Source organism: Sturnus vulgaris, chromosome 2, assembly GCF_052056855.1.
Source record: "Sturnus vulgaris isolate bStuVul1 chromosome 2, bStuVul1.hap1, whole genome shotgun sequence".
Lineage (NCBI taxonomy): Eukaryota > Metazoa > Chordata > Aves > Passeriformes > Sturnidae > Sturnus > Sturnus vulgaris.
The window spans coordinates 45,804,831-45,819,646 of record NC_142244.1 but is presented as its reverse complement, the minus strand read 5'-3'; the positions used below and the strand labels follow the sequence as shown (position 1 = coordinate 45,819,646).

At 37.6% G+C, this 14,816-nt stretch overlaps 1 protein-coding gene across 1 annotated transcript in view; it reads right to left on the bottom strand.

The window, feature by feature from the left end:
• Positions 1-14,612, bottom strand: part of AASDHPPT (aminoadipate-semialdehyde dehydrogenase-phosphopantetheinyl transferase) — a 30,855-nt gene extending 16,243 nt beyond the window's left edge. The window contains exons 1-3 of the mRNA XM_014877672.2: positions 14,413-14,612; positions 13,407-13,632; positions 16-137 (exon numbers count right to left, since the gene is read on the bottom strand). Of these exons, the coding sequence (XP_014733158.2) occupies positions 16-137; positions 13,407-13,632; positions 14,413-14,556 (492 nt within the window). The 5' untranslated portion in view covers positions 14,557-14,612. The remainder of the gene's footprint in view (positions 1-15; positions 138-13,406; positions 13,633-14,412) is intronic.
• Between the last annotated feature and the right edge of the window lie 204 nt (positions 14,613-14,816).

Below are 14,816 nucleotides of genomic sequence, written 5' to 3'. Positions count from 1 at the left end.
GAAAAGAAGTATTACCCAGTGCCGATAAAACATATCCAGCTGCCTCCATTCATTACTCATAGACTTGATTACATCCCACTCCGTTTCAGTAAACTGTCGCTTCATTATGTGAAAGAAATTTGGAATTGAGCTACTACCTATAAATCAGACAGAGATATTTACAGAAATTTTAATGGAGTAGTAATAATAAGCAAACGAACTGCCTCACATTTTTGCTCAGGAAAAAACTCATGACAAAAAATAATTTATCAACCAACTCTGCTCTACCATTTGAATTTATATAGCCTCAAAGCAGTGAGCTGATGATTGTTCAGGATGCAGTATTTCCAGCACTCTCTAAAAGGCAAAGTACTTAACCAATATTGATTTTATATAAACATAAAAAAAATATATTCAACTACAGTCTCTGGCATCTGACAGTTTGATCTAGTAACATTTTATAAAACAGCATGCTGTTTGTCAAAATTTATCAAGCTATTTTGCCTCCCGCCCTTGGATGCGGGGATACAAAAGAAACACTTTTCTAAGCACAGTCTTCTGAATTTATCACGCACATATTAAGCTATTTGGATTGGATTTACTTTGGAAGAAAAATGGGGGTAGAGAGGTGCTCATAATAACAGTAAGAAATATACCAATGGAAAAAAAATCCTCCAAAAAACCGAGCCTCAAACTACCAAAGCTTCAAATACTTTTATTAAATTTAAGCTTCCTCTAAAAATAATCACAAGTGTGTGACACTGCAGCAGTTCTTTGAGGGCTCCACCACTTTTCCCCACTAGTCTAAACTGACCTTGTAGAAGACACTACAGCATATGGTTATATTCATCAATGGCATTTCTATAGTACATTGACATCTACGGACCTTGTCACAAGCTTGGCTACCCATATGTTAATCAGCATCCCATGCAAGCATCCAAGTCCAACTGGGCTTACAGGTGGCTTAAAGAGACAATGGCAGAAAACAACCTATTTTCTTTAGTAGGGATAATAAAAATCTTGAGAGACACAATTCCACATATGGAGACAATTTCTTTGATAGGTTACTCAATGTTCTTACTAAAAATAAAACATTAGTCATATTTAATCCAAAACATTTTCCCCCTCCCAATACCATGCAACTTTGAAGAACCCATTCACTAAACAATTGCTTAAGATTCAGATTCTAACTGTAGGTGTGCCAGTAATCCTTTGAGTTGACTGGGCAAGGAACTTTGCTTTTCTACACTCATGTTCCCCATCCTAAACCAGGCATAAAGGACTTAAGCCTTCTCTATAGAGTGGTTGTCTTCTACAGATATCTAAACAGTAAATAAAAGCAAGAATTGGAAGCAGTAGTAACTGATCTGAACAAACTAATGTTACACTAAATCACACATTCAGGTTTTCTCACAGTTTCGAAACCATTCTGCAAAGTGTTACCAGACATACACATCCCACAAGACATGGCAGTGACATTTCAGAGACGCTCTCAATTGTCAAAGTAAACATCTTAAGACAGAATTTTGTTGACAGTTGCAGCACTAAGCTAATGGAATGATACAGAACAATCTAAGGACAGGACTAACTTTCCTCTGGAGAAAATAACAGCAGAAGAAAAAAGCAACCACAATGTTAAGTATGCTTTGATGAATGACCCAAGGCAAATTCCATATCCATCTACTTACACAATCCAACTTACCTGAAATAATAAAAAATAAGAAAATACATCGTTGAACTTGGAGAGAGGTATTTTCTTTCATCCCTGTGTTCGTATGGCCAATTTTACAGTCAAATAAACTACATTAATAACTACAAATAACTACATTAATACTTGCTCAAAACAATCCACTTTTTTCCCCCCTTTCTCTCTTTCCTTAAGTATTTAAGACAACAGTGGTGAGGCTCCAGCCTGTTCTTGTGATTCAAATTACAAAACATTCCAGAATGTCCTGGTGTACCCTTCTTGCTCTATCACTTTCAGAGAGTTTGCCTCCTTTCAATAACCAGGACTACCAGAGAAAAGCACCCAAGACTATTCACACTATGCTACCTTCAGCATGTAGAGGCATATAAAGGCTCTTGCATTGTCAGCCCTGCCATCCCAACTTTATCACACGTGGTGAATATACTCGAATGCTTTAACCATTTAGTACACCAAGTGCATAGCAAACCCACATGGTACTGCTTTCTTCCTCATTGTCTACCCCTTTTCTTGTCCTAGAGGTTTCTTCAACTGTTCAGCTACCCTTCTGAACACTCATGCTCAAATTCACACAGTATTTCCCCCTCCGCTCCCACTGTCTGTCACATTCCTCCTCTGAAAAGCTCAGGCACCACTTTGTCCCTAAGTGCACTCACTCCCTGTTTCCTCAAGGCAGTACAGCTGCTTTGCCCTGGGGAACAGATCAGAGGACTTAGGACTACTGTTCTCCACCAGTAACTTGCAGTACCACAGCCTGCCTAATCCATTTCCCCATATTTGCTTCAGTATCAGAGAAAGACAGGTTCACAGAACCATGGGGAAAATGTAGGTTGAAAAGGACCTTTGCAGACCACCTGGTCTAACCTTCTGTTGAAAAACAGAGCCTTATGTTGGGTTACCCAGGGCCCTGTCAAGCAGAGTCACCCCTTCTCTGGGAACCTAGTCGAGTGTTCTGCTGTTCTCATGGTGAAGACCTGTTTTATAGCGACAGAACTCCCCCTGAAGCAACCTGAGCCTGCTGCCTTTTGCCCTGTTCCTGTGCACCCTCATGAAGACAACTATGTACATCCTCTCTGCAGCTACATTTCAGGGAGGCTGTGATTGGATTCCCCTCTTCAGAACTTTCATCTCTTCAGGTTTCATAAACCCAGTGCCATCAGCATTTGTAAGTCAAGCTCTCCAAACCTCTAAGTCACCTTGGTGGCCCTTCACTAAGCACCCCTCGATTTTCCCATGTCTCTCATGACATAGAAGATATGACAAAACTACAAGCAGCAGAAAGTTTCTGTTTAAATGCTATGTTTTTTGCTCTTAGTTGTATTAAAAAAAAAAAAAAAAAAGCCTCAAGTGTACTTGCCACAATTTATAAAAAACTTCCTTTGAAAGAACAGGAACAAGTCCATATAGCAATTAATTACTTGGTTTTAAATTTACATTTCTAAAGTAGCTCCCATTTGTCAACTTGTTTCAGAAATAAACTTACTTCATAAGTAAGTACTTCCTACTTGCCTATGTCAGGAAATAGAGCTCTTCCAAATAACAAACTAACTCCTTTTAATACTGGGCATTAATTATATCGCCCTCTCTGATTTTAAAATACATTCCTTGTTAATAAACTTTAAAGTACATTAGCTCCTTAAGAATACAAACTGAACAATCTTTCAAAAATTGCACTCTAGTCATTAAAAATAAAATCTAAACCCAAAGTTAAGTTTCTTTGAAAAAAAATTAAAAATTATATTAAAAGCACACAACACCCTGGAAATTTCAGGAAGAGTAAGGAGAAGAAATAGTAAGTGATACTGGAAAAAAGATGTCAATATTAAGCCTGGAAAGTAAATATGCTATATGCAGATAAGTGTGTGTATTCATATGTGTCTGCATTTTGGATTTTTTGCATGAGCTATTTACATTAATACATAATGCCATGTTTTCCGCTGCAATGGCAACTGTGTTTTTGTTAAATTTTTTTAAAGACTAGGCAAAAAAAATCTTCTTTGCATTTTCCCTGAAGAGTAGTAATACCACAGACCAGATGTAAAAGACTGATTTTAAAAAGAGGCAGGAGAGAAGAATAAGAAGACAGACTATATTCTCTAGTTCTGTTTGCAAATGCACTGTAGAAATAGTATGTAAATACAGTGTAATTTCTCCCTATTTTTCTACTTGCTAAAGAATCCCAACAAGCTGCATTCATAGGAAGATAAAGGCAATCAGAATTAAGATCCATGTAAAGTATGATGCTATTAATAAGGGGAAATTACTACCCATAAGGCTAATACAGAAATCTTCGTATTTTTTACATTTTTACAAACATCAGGTTAATCATAAGTCAGCTTTGGTAATACAGTGCACATTTCACAAAGGCAGGGTAGAAACTTGTAGCAAAAATTATTAAAACTATGTCATGCATTCTCAAAACCAGAGAGAAGAGTAGATAACTGAACATCTTCACTTCAGGTTTTATGAGTTTACACTCTTCAACTTGGTTTGGTCAGATACAAACAAACTAGCTTATAAAGCTACTACTGCCAGCTCATTGATCAACTAATCTCCTGAAAAAACACAACAAATAAACAAAACCAAACCCCAAACAAACACTTAAAACAAAAATACAAAACAAACTGCAGAATGCAAACAGCCTCTTCACCAATTTTAACTGCATAAAAGAAACATGCATAGAAGGTCAGTGATCAAGAACTAATCAATCTAATCAATACAATCAGTTCACTTTCAGATGGAAAACAGGTAAAGTGGCAGTGTGACACATCATACACAGCAAAATTAACAACCGAAGCATGAACAGCTCAATCTACCTAATAATGTGAAACACAAAATAGCTGTGAAGCTTATAAGCTAACTGTATTAGATGGATGTTTCAAGTCCTGGACTGGATTGGCTGACAATCCTTTTGGTGTAGGACCATATTTAATCACATTTTACTGTCTCTAAAGGAAACCAAAATAACCTGATACAGAGAAAACATTTCTTCTGCAACAGATGCCCAAGCCCTGATTGTTTATTAATACCTACTAACCCCTGTACAGATATTTAGAAACAACACAAGGCAAATAATTAGTGAGACAAATTACTAACTTACAAGAACCAGATAGAACATTAACAATCCATGTTTTTTTCAATCTACTAGCTCACACAGCTTTTGTGTGAATTGGAAATTGGATTTACATTCTCTGACCTCCACACTTCCTGTCAGTATCCAGCAATTCTCCCAATTATGTGTGTGTGAAACATCCATTCTCATGTTAATATTGATGTGTTTTATCTCGGCACACCCCAGAGAAGCACTAACTCAAAAATGCCTGAGAATTTGACATTGCCGCCTACAAATTACTCAACGTTTTCCAGACTGTAAAAATGGGAAAGTCATAAAGAGGCTGAAGTAATTTGATAATGTTTGATATTTTCTCTGCAGATAGCATCATAAAATCTCTTTAATATTAGAGAAACTGCTAGGTTTCAATTGCATTAGTGTGGTTGGGTCTAACAGCACAGACGAACATCAAAGCTGCCTTGACAGTCAATGTAAAACAAAAGGAAGCAAAGAACCATAATGGCTTAGATATAGATAGCTCTATACTGGAAAAACAGCACCTTTGACACAGCTACGACTTGGTTAAAAAAAGCTGAAACAAAATTAAAAGCTGTTAACAGAATACCTCATATCTGATCAATTTAAAGACAAGTAGCACACTGTCTGCAGCAGATTCATGCTTTTTGTCATTTATTCTGAATATTAAAAAAATATTCCAGATCCTCTCAAATTTTGTTCAGACTCCAGAATATTTCTACATGTTCTTTCCAAGCATTCAGCTGGAACATATACTTGCTCTTGAAGAGCTTGCAGTCAAACATACATGGGTGCAAGCTCATGGTTTTAGCCTGCTTTTGAGGGGAGAAAATAAAAACATTAAAAGTACAAAAGGTCTTAATCACTAAGATGACTCAGGGACCTCAATTCTTTGAGAAAAATGTACTTACAGCAAAACAGTGAGAGCAAATAAGAAAATGAGCAGTAATACAGTAAAAAGTTTCTTAACTTGTGTTTGCCAACTCACACCTTTTACTTGCTTAAGCTCTTTCCAAGAAGTTGTATGACCACAGCTAGCAGAGCTCTAGGCAGCCATAATATTTCAGCAAAAACAAAAATTACCCCACAAAAAAGACATTTTAATCAGTTTTTCATTACAAAACAAATGTCAAACAGTTACAGCAATCATTGCATTGCCAGGACAGCAGGAAACTCTACTTCCTTTCAACACTAGGAAGTTACGCTGTATCACACTAAAAAATTCAACCCCCAAAATCTAAATAAACATAAAAATACACTTTATAAAGCAAGTCATGAGAACACAACTACAGATGTAAAAAAAAAAGTGCAGATGATGTCTGACCATCCATAGCCTTATACTAGATAGTACTACCAAGCCACCAGATCTCTGAAAAAGTTTTATTACATTTTATGAAGTAATATGCTAGAAGGTCTTTCTACACATTCAGAGATCCTGACTGTAATATTTGGCAATCAGTCCTTTGTTTTAAAATTAACATTTTAAAGAAAACCTGTAACTTAGTATCATTTACTTCTCCAGGAAGACAAACAAGCAAAACCCCACATGTACTAGTCCAAAAAAACAGACAAGCATAAAAAAGGAGATTTAATCACAATAGCAGATCTCCCCTTCACAGTTTATCAAGCAGGAAAAGTTAGGTATTTAGTGACAGTGTAACTATTGGGAATGTAGGCCCATCTTTAAGAAGCTAACACCACTGCAGAACCTGGGGTTGCATTGGAATCCAGCTGGTACTTGGCATACAAAATACTATGATGGATAAATGGGGTGGGAGGTGGCCAATTCTCAGCACCTAAGTCATCATCATCTTCCACATAAATTTCACTACATGATTCACACTTTCTAACTTGATCTGACTAATGCAAATTTGTCCTGGGAAGCTCAGCGACCTTAGAAAGCACAAGCTGATTCGAACTGAGCTGGTTTCCCTGAAAGAGTGTGATGAGAGATGTCTCCTCTAAACTTGGTGTGGAAATGGTCCTCAATATTGACACACAAACTCTGAGACTGTGTCCTTCAACCTCACGATATCCTATGCAGTAATGAATCCAATAAACAACAGAGTTGCTTTTTAATGGCCGAAGTCAGGACACTGCACAGAAGCCTGTCCCACAATGTGAATTGCACAGCCAAATGCAGTAGAAATATCCCTTACTTTCACACTTAAAACTTTCCCACCTCAGTCTGTACATCATGCTTCCCTCTTTTCCACCTTCATAATGAAGTCCAAAAAACCCCATAAGACGACAGAAGTAGTATTAGTGTTTTAAAATATGGAATCAATCTCTCCTACGTAAGGACAGTCTTCTTAAAAAAAATGAACAAAAATTTAAACAAAACAAAACCTTATGAAGTCATTTGTTTGGCTGGCCAGCAGCTGAAAGACTGCTTGTCCCACTTGACAGCTAAAATCCAGCATGCTTTGCTTTGTTTGGTCTTCCCACAGAGAAGAGACAGCAGTCAGCTAGTCATTGGCATGTTGTCCCTCCATATACTTTCCCTTAACATCACACAAATCAAATTTTGCCACTGCAGGAGCTGTCTTTTATCCAGCCAAAATATACAAGGAAAGACGTAAGTGGAAGATAAATGTGCTGCAATATGGCAAAAGCAGATGAAAAAGCAGAGGCCCACAGATGAAAAACTGATGAACTTCAATGGTCTATTCCCCTGTATCAGCTGTATCTACTCTTGTAGATATCATCTCCAAGTGTTTGCTCTGCTTTTATTAAATCCGCTTTTACTAGGAAAGAAAAGGGAAGATATACATGCTTGATATAGAACCCAACAAGTCTGATGAATAAACAGGAAAACTATGCAGGGCAAGTAATAAGTTTTTAGTACACCACAAAATTAGATTTTCCATCAAAATACAACACAGCTCATAATCACTATGAATGCTTAGAATTCCCAGCACCAACCCAATAAATGGCAAGAAAACAGCTACCTATGGAAGTAGCAAATGTCTCCCAATCCTAAACGTTACTGAAAACCTCACAGAACATAAGCAACCTTTATTGAGGAAATACAAAAATATTTGCCATGCTGAAAATTAGAATTTGTCTTAGAGAGGAAATACATGAAGGAAATACAGGTGAGGCTATTTTTTTTTTTACCTTTACTAAGGAGGGTTGTGAAATATTTAAGGTAAGTTCCTACCATTTCGTAAGTCAGTATATTAAAAAAAAAAAAAAATCTGTAAGTCTCTTTCTCAAAGACTGTCTCACAACCTTGAAACCAGTAAGGACTCCAAACTGTAATACCTGTACAGTCAATATCCAAATAAGCTTCTGACAATGCAAAATAAAGTCACCTTCTGTGTTCCAGCTCTTGCAACAAATATACATGTCTGTAGAGCTGAAGCTGTTGGAAATAGGAAGTGTTAGCAAGAAACTCCTCAAAAGGCAATTTTTTAACACCTACATAATAATTACATAACCTTAGTCCTTGGATCAGACTTTTTCTGCTACATTTTCTTAATTTGGAAAGCCAAAGCTAACTGTCATTACTGCATGTTGAAAAGCACTTTTATTTTTGTTAAGGAAAAAATCAGTTTCTATTTAGCTGCTCATTGTGACTGTATAACTTAATTTCCCAAAACACCAATTAAATAATAAATTGTGATTATTGCAAATTCAGTGTGCAGAATGAAAAAAAAAGCCACAACACCAAAACAATCTGACAAGCAGTCTTATAGTTACTCTTTGTTCCAACTCTTATTTTTAATAAAAGCTCCTAATTTAGGGCTTTTACTTTCTTTCTTGCCAGTTTATCCTTCATTTTAAAAATATATTCTTCACATCCTAATTTTATAGTTCTGCATTTTGCTATCAGTTTATATTTTAATCCAAATGGTTTTACATTTTTCTATTAAAGAAATAGTCATAAAGGATTAAGAGTGTTTCTTTGGAAAATAAAGAAATTTTCCTTTAAAGAGGTGATTTAATTACAATATCAACTTTCTTTCAATTTATCAAGCATTGGTGCTTTATCAATTACAGAATTGTGTAGTTCCAGGTTAAAACTGTGTTTAGAAACATGAATAAAGCACAGCAATGAAATTGCTACATATTATACATTCTTTAAGAATACATTAAGATGGCTGTTTCTTCCCAGTTGCAAATAGAACTAGAACAAAGAAATGCCTCCCTGTTTACTCAGTGTAAGTGCATAGCATCGCTGCGATTCTTTAGCTCAACAAGGATATCAGCTGTTTTAACACCCTCCACATCTAAAAATGATGTGCTTGTATATGTATTTATAAATTATGACTTCTTTGATCTGTAAGAAGTAACATTTAAATCAAACCCTTGGTTAATTTCTTCATTCCAAGTAGTTCAGTCTACAAACCTAAAGCTGTAGCATTAGCTAACAATTTGGTGATTATCTCTAGCAGTAAAAGATCAGATGTTGATGGCTGCTATGAGATTTACTGAAATACAACAATAAAACCAGAAACAGTTAAAACTCTGTTTAAAGTAAAGGTAAATCACCTTAAGGACAAAAGCACTCCAAAGAACAATCTGATCTGGAATTTGTTTCTAGGTCAGGAAATTCTTACTGAAAAGCTGAAATGCAGCAATTAAATAAGCATTGCAAGTCAAAAGAATGAACATGGCTGCTAGCTAAAAGACATGCCAAATATCTTAACTATGACGTAGGTGTGCCTAACTCAATTAGGCTTATGAATACACCAAAATTAACAGCACAAAGTCTAAAATTTTCTGGAGAGAGAGCTTTCCTCCACTAGCCAGAATGAAGTACAGTATTTAGCTTCTTCATGTGGGACTTATATACATGTGTGACCCGTCTCTGATTTGAAGATCTCTATCATCTCTTACATTACCTCACCTCAATAATGTAACAATGAGAATAAAAAGAGAAAAACGAGTCAAGTTCTTTTTGTATTTCCTTGCCTCAGAGAAAACCAGTTTCAAATAGTTCGGTGTTTGCACATAATAGCCTACTTTCTTAAAAAAGCATTTATTGGAGTATTTTTAGATCAAATTAATTTTTCTGTGAAATTCACGTGCAGAAAATTTACCCTTTTGTGTCTTTTAACAAGCAAGCCTAGCATAAAACCAAAACACTAATGAGAAAAGCTAATTCTATTGCATGTCAAATATTTAATTCTGGAATAAAATTGAGACTGGAGATGTCTGGATCAAAATAAAAATAGTGGGATAGGTAAGAAAGACTGCAGGCTGATTTTCAAAGATATGGAATGAACTGTCCATTTCTTTATCTTTGCAAATGCATCTAAGCTAAAAATTCGCATTAGTGAAAAGAAATTCACTTGCACAGCAAGAGTGCTCTTGAGCCTAAGATCTAAACTTTTTTCAAATGCTCAAGGCAGTCTTTATTAAGCTATAATTATTTCCTAAGTCTCTGAAAACGTTTACAGAGTTTAAGTGTTTGGTCAATCAACATCCCACACACCACTCAAACCAAGTTGACACTTACTGCAGAATTTCTTTGCCATGAGACAAAAAAATCAAAGACAAGCTTAGTTTTTTCCACAGGAATTAACAGTACTGTAAGAATCCTTTTCATTTCTTTTTTGAAAGGCTTAAAATAAATTCATATGCATTACCTCTCTGGCCAAATAATGTCCAGAGACACTTCTACTAACAAATTTACAGGACAGTGTGCATTTTTCCAAATGACTCAAGAATTCATCTTAAACTGATCTAAAGAGAAGAAAAACAATCGTTGATCTCAGTAACTCTTCATAAACAACTAAACTGAAAGACTGACTTAGATCTACAATAACCTGCCAGATAACGAAAAGGCAACAACACTAAAGAGGATATACAATACCTGTATATATCTATATCTAGAAGCAACAATACCTAAAGATGATATTTTCCTTTTCTACCATCCCTACAGTATATCCTTTAATACGTGAATAGAGGAAAAAAGGTGATAAACTGCTGCACACCTGTGGAACTTTTGTAGAACTGCTGCTGTTTGCAGTGGTAAGAATAGCCTCTAGTGTGGCCTGCCTTTACCTTTGAAGAAGGCTATGTCTTGTCGTAGTTTAATTTCTCAGATTTTAATAATGAAGCACAAGTAATATGGAAAGAGGCAGCTTCTTACGAACAATAAGTAAAACAAAACTACATAGCAGGGATTAAGAAGTGACATAAAATGTTTATGGGCATCAAGACTCCTTGTCACATAGTAGCACACAGACAGCAGACTTCTCAAAACTTTCAGCTGCTTGATACTCGTGTATATATGCACTGCAGATTTTGCATTCTTGTTAGTTGAACAATAAAGGAATATATATGAGCTACAATACTCGAGATCTCAATCAAGATGCTGTTAGATAACATCACAAGATGAAGTACTTTGTACTTAAACAAGTCTTTGAAGGAAACAAACAAACCTACTGAAATGTACTTTGTTCATACTCTTTGTTCTTCGAGCTTTTCCAAGGAAAGAGATTTATAGTGGATACACCTTCAGAAATATAATGTACTTGGCAAGTGCAGAACAAGAGCACCACTCAGTGGAACTATCAGAGAGAATAATATTGGTAAAGTCAGTGTTATCTATTCATAGCCCAGCAACAAAAAACAGTTGCAGGTGATTCTACTAAGACAAAAACCTTCTTCAGAAAAATTTTAGGTGAAAAGATGGCCAGCTTTAAATTATAGTCTCTGTAATATGAAGTTCTATCCTTAATATTACTTATTTACTGGCTCTCTTTCCCACATACAATTATTATATTTCCATTAGTACCTTATTTCTTTTTCAAAAATACAAATTATAATTACGAAAAGGAAGACATATAAGTCACCTTTCACTGTTCAGTTTTTGGAATAATCAGCATCTCCAAAATAACAACCATTTTTCTCTCTCGGGGTAAAAACACTGAAGCCTGTCTGTATCAGATCTCAAAGCCTTACTAAGACTTCAGAAATAAAGTTAAACATGCTTCATAAAACTCGTCAGCTGGACATTGACAACATGCCTTTAAAATGCCGGCTGCATAAAATACCAGCAGAGGATGTAAGAAACCCCTACTTCCACATAATTTTTTTTTTTATTTTTCAGTATAAATTTGAATTTTGCACTTCCTGAGAAAACTTCAATGCTTGAACATTTTCACTATTTACCCACTGAAACGAGAAACTTTATGGATGAGGAATTAAAACTAGTGAGTGCAGTGGTAAGGCCAGTGGCCCAACCAGAGTGCTTCCCAGGCTGCAGGGTCCAGCCATTACCTTTCTCATGGCAGCCTGTAGAGTGCTGTTTTTTAGGTCTATGCCTAACTCAGCGTTGATACCGGTTTCAGCAGTGTTTGCACAGCAGCAAGGCCTTCTCTGTAACTCTGCTCCCCCAATAAACAGGCTGAAGGTGTGCAAGATGCTGTGAGGAGAGACAGCTGGAACATCACCTTGCCTGCTTTGCCTGAGAGGGCTATGATAAAAGCCCCAGCTTCAAGCTTAATCTGGTTATTTAGGCTTTGGGCTACTGCAGTCCTGTCAGGTGTGCCCCTGTACAAAAGCAGTCTTACCCAATGGACAATTCCTATCAGGAGACACACAACAGCTCTGGTGGAGGATCCTCCAAAGCCTACCTATCCTGTGGCCTCACACCCTGACCACCTTGTTCAGAGTGAGTCACAGGAAAGAACTTCAGATTGCAGCAAAGTTTCTGTGCATCCTAGCTAAATGTGACAATACAAAACCGTATACTTGTAGTTATCATTAAAAAGGTGCAAAGTGATCAGACAGAAAGTTATCCAGTCAGGGTTTATCTGAATCTCTACCTTACAACACAAAGTATTTTGCAGCATAAAATGCCAGGCAACTCCAAAAACTGTGAAGAGAGATTCTCTAAGGACACAACTACTACTGTCATATCTGGTTAAATGTTCAAGGTAGATTCTAATAAAACCAGAATTCCAGTGAATCATAAATCCCAGTATGCTTCTCCTTTAACCCAGTCATGCACCAATGAACATTTGCAAACTAAATGATCTCCATAAAACTGTGTTTAAAAACACATTTTGCTACAATTCTAATTTTGATCCTGAAATTCACTAATCTCTACAGTCACTTCATACAAATAAATAGGCCAATAAAAATTTCTTTTGAAGTTTAGTCTTTTCCCAAAAGCACATGTTCCTTCCTCATGATCCCCTCTCACTAAGGATTACTGCACATTCACATAGAATCTGTATTGCCAGTGGGCTGACACAGAAAATGTCCATACTTATGGGACAACTGACTAATATAGACTATGAAGTTCTCACGGGGATGGATCCCACTGTACCTATTTGGAAAGATGTTCCTGCTTCTGCCTCACAGATGGCAAATCCATAATTAAAGTATCTGCAGATGCTGGTACTGCTCATATGATAGAAAGATTCATGACCTTATTTTCCCAGGGTTCTGCTTCTCTAAATGAGAAATATATCTCTATCTGTCCTATAATATACCCCAAAATAAACAATGAAGAGTGCATTTACCACCTAGAAATCCCAAATCCACAACACAGTCATACACCCTCTTCTAATTATACTAAATTTCTAGGACATAGATTGGTTCTTTGGGAAATGTGAAAATGTTCAGTACTAAAACACTGCAGAATCTCCTTTAGTCACCATAATGCACTACCTGGTAAATCAGTCTTCATAATATCAATGCCAACTTGACGCTCAGGCTCAGCTGCAAGGACTGCATAGTCTCCTTGATGGGAGACATTGAAGTTGTAATTTGAATGGATACCGAGTAAGTTATTGGCCAGGAAAGGTTTTCCTTTTGATGTCCTTTGCAAGTGTACTTCATTCCAAGGTATGCACAGCTCTTCTGCAATTAATTTCCGCATCAGCAGGCGACCAGCCTATGAAATAAAATGGAAATAATTCATACGGAACTATTGTGCTGTGTGGCTGCTAGAAAACCACCTGCCTAAAAAGCGTTGGTTTATTACTGTTGATATCAAGCCTTGTACTTCAGCCAAATAATTTAAATTTCTCCCTTTTATGAAAGCTGTGTCAAGTAAGTTTAAGCAAAAGAGTTCATTGGAGTATCAAATACATTGTCAGCATTAATACAGTCAACACAAGATGAAAAGCAGTCCCAGCCTAGACAAATCACAGTAGTTCCTGTCTCTACCTTATTTACGATACTTTATGGAACAAATAAATGCTTTTTACAACACCCTGAACAGTAAAATTATCTCAACAGCCTTCCTTTCACTACATCCATTCACTACTTAGGTGCTAAATGAAATACGCAATAGCTAAAGTGATAACTCCTTCCAGACTAATTAGCAGGTGTGTATTACGCGAGATTTAAAACCTGAATCATGTAAAACAGCTTTATTCTCCTACTCGTTACACCGATGTCCTATGCAGAGTCTCCTAGAGTATGCGGATTTTGTCTCCTGACTTGGTATCACGACTTAGAAGTTGTGAGGTCTTTTAGAATAACTACTGACAGCAGCCTGCCGTCTCTCTTTACTCCTCAGTGAGGGAGAGCTTTATACTTTTAAACAAGTATATCCTTTAGCTTTACATCCCTGAAACGCCCTTGCAGAGCATGTTTTCCTACGACAAATCAAGAATTTGGGCAACGCTGACAGCGCAGAGAGACAACCGCGTCCCCGCTCCCCATGTACCAAGGCGGCTTTGGCATCGCGGGCAAAGACAAACTGGCCGATGCGCTCCTTCTCCTCGGGCTGCACCAGCTGCGCGGCCAGCAGCCACTCGCAGCGGCGGGGTCGCCAAGCGCCGCAGGGGAAGGCCCAGCGCACGCTGCCCATGGCCCGGCCCCGCAGCGCCGGCCCGGCCGCGCTCCCTGCTCCCGGCTCCCTCCCGCGGGCCCGCCCCGCGCCGCCAGGACCCGCCCCTCGGGCCTGGCGACAGCCTATCATCGTGCGGGAACCACGGAGGGCCCCGCCCCCGAAACCTCCAACCAATCCGACGCCAGAGCGCCCTGTGACTGACAGCGCAATGCGCCAGGTAGCGACCTATCAGAAAAGGCGGTGCCTGCGGCGGAGCACCCGCGGTGTCGTCAAAGAGG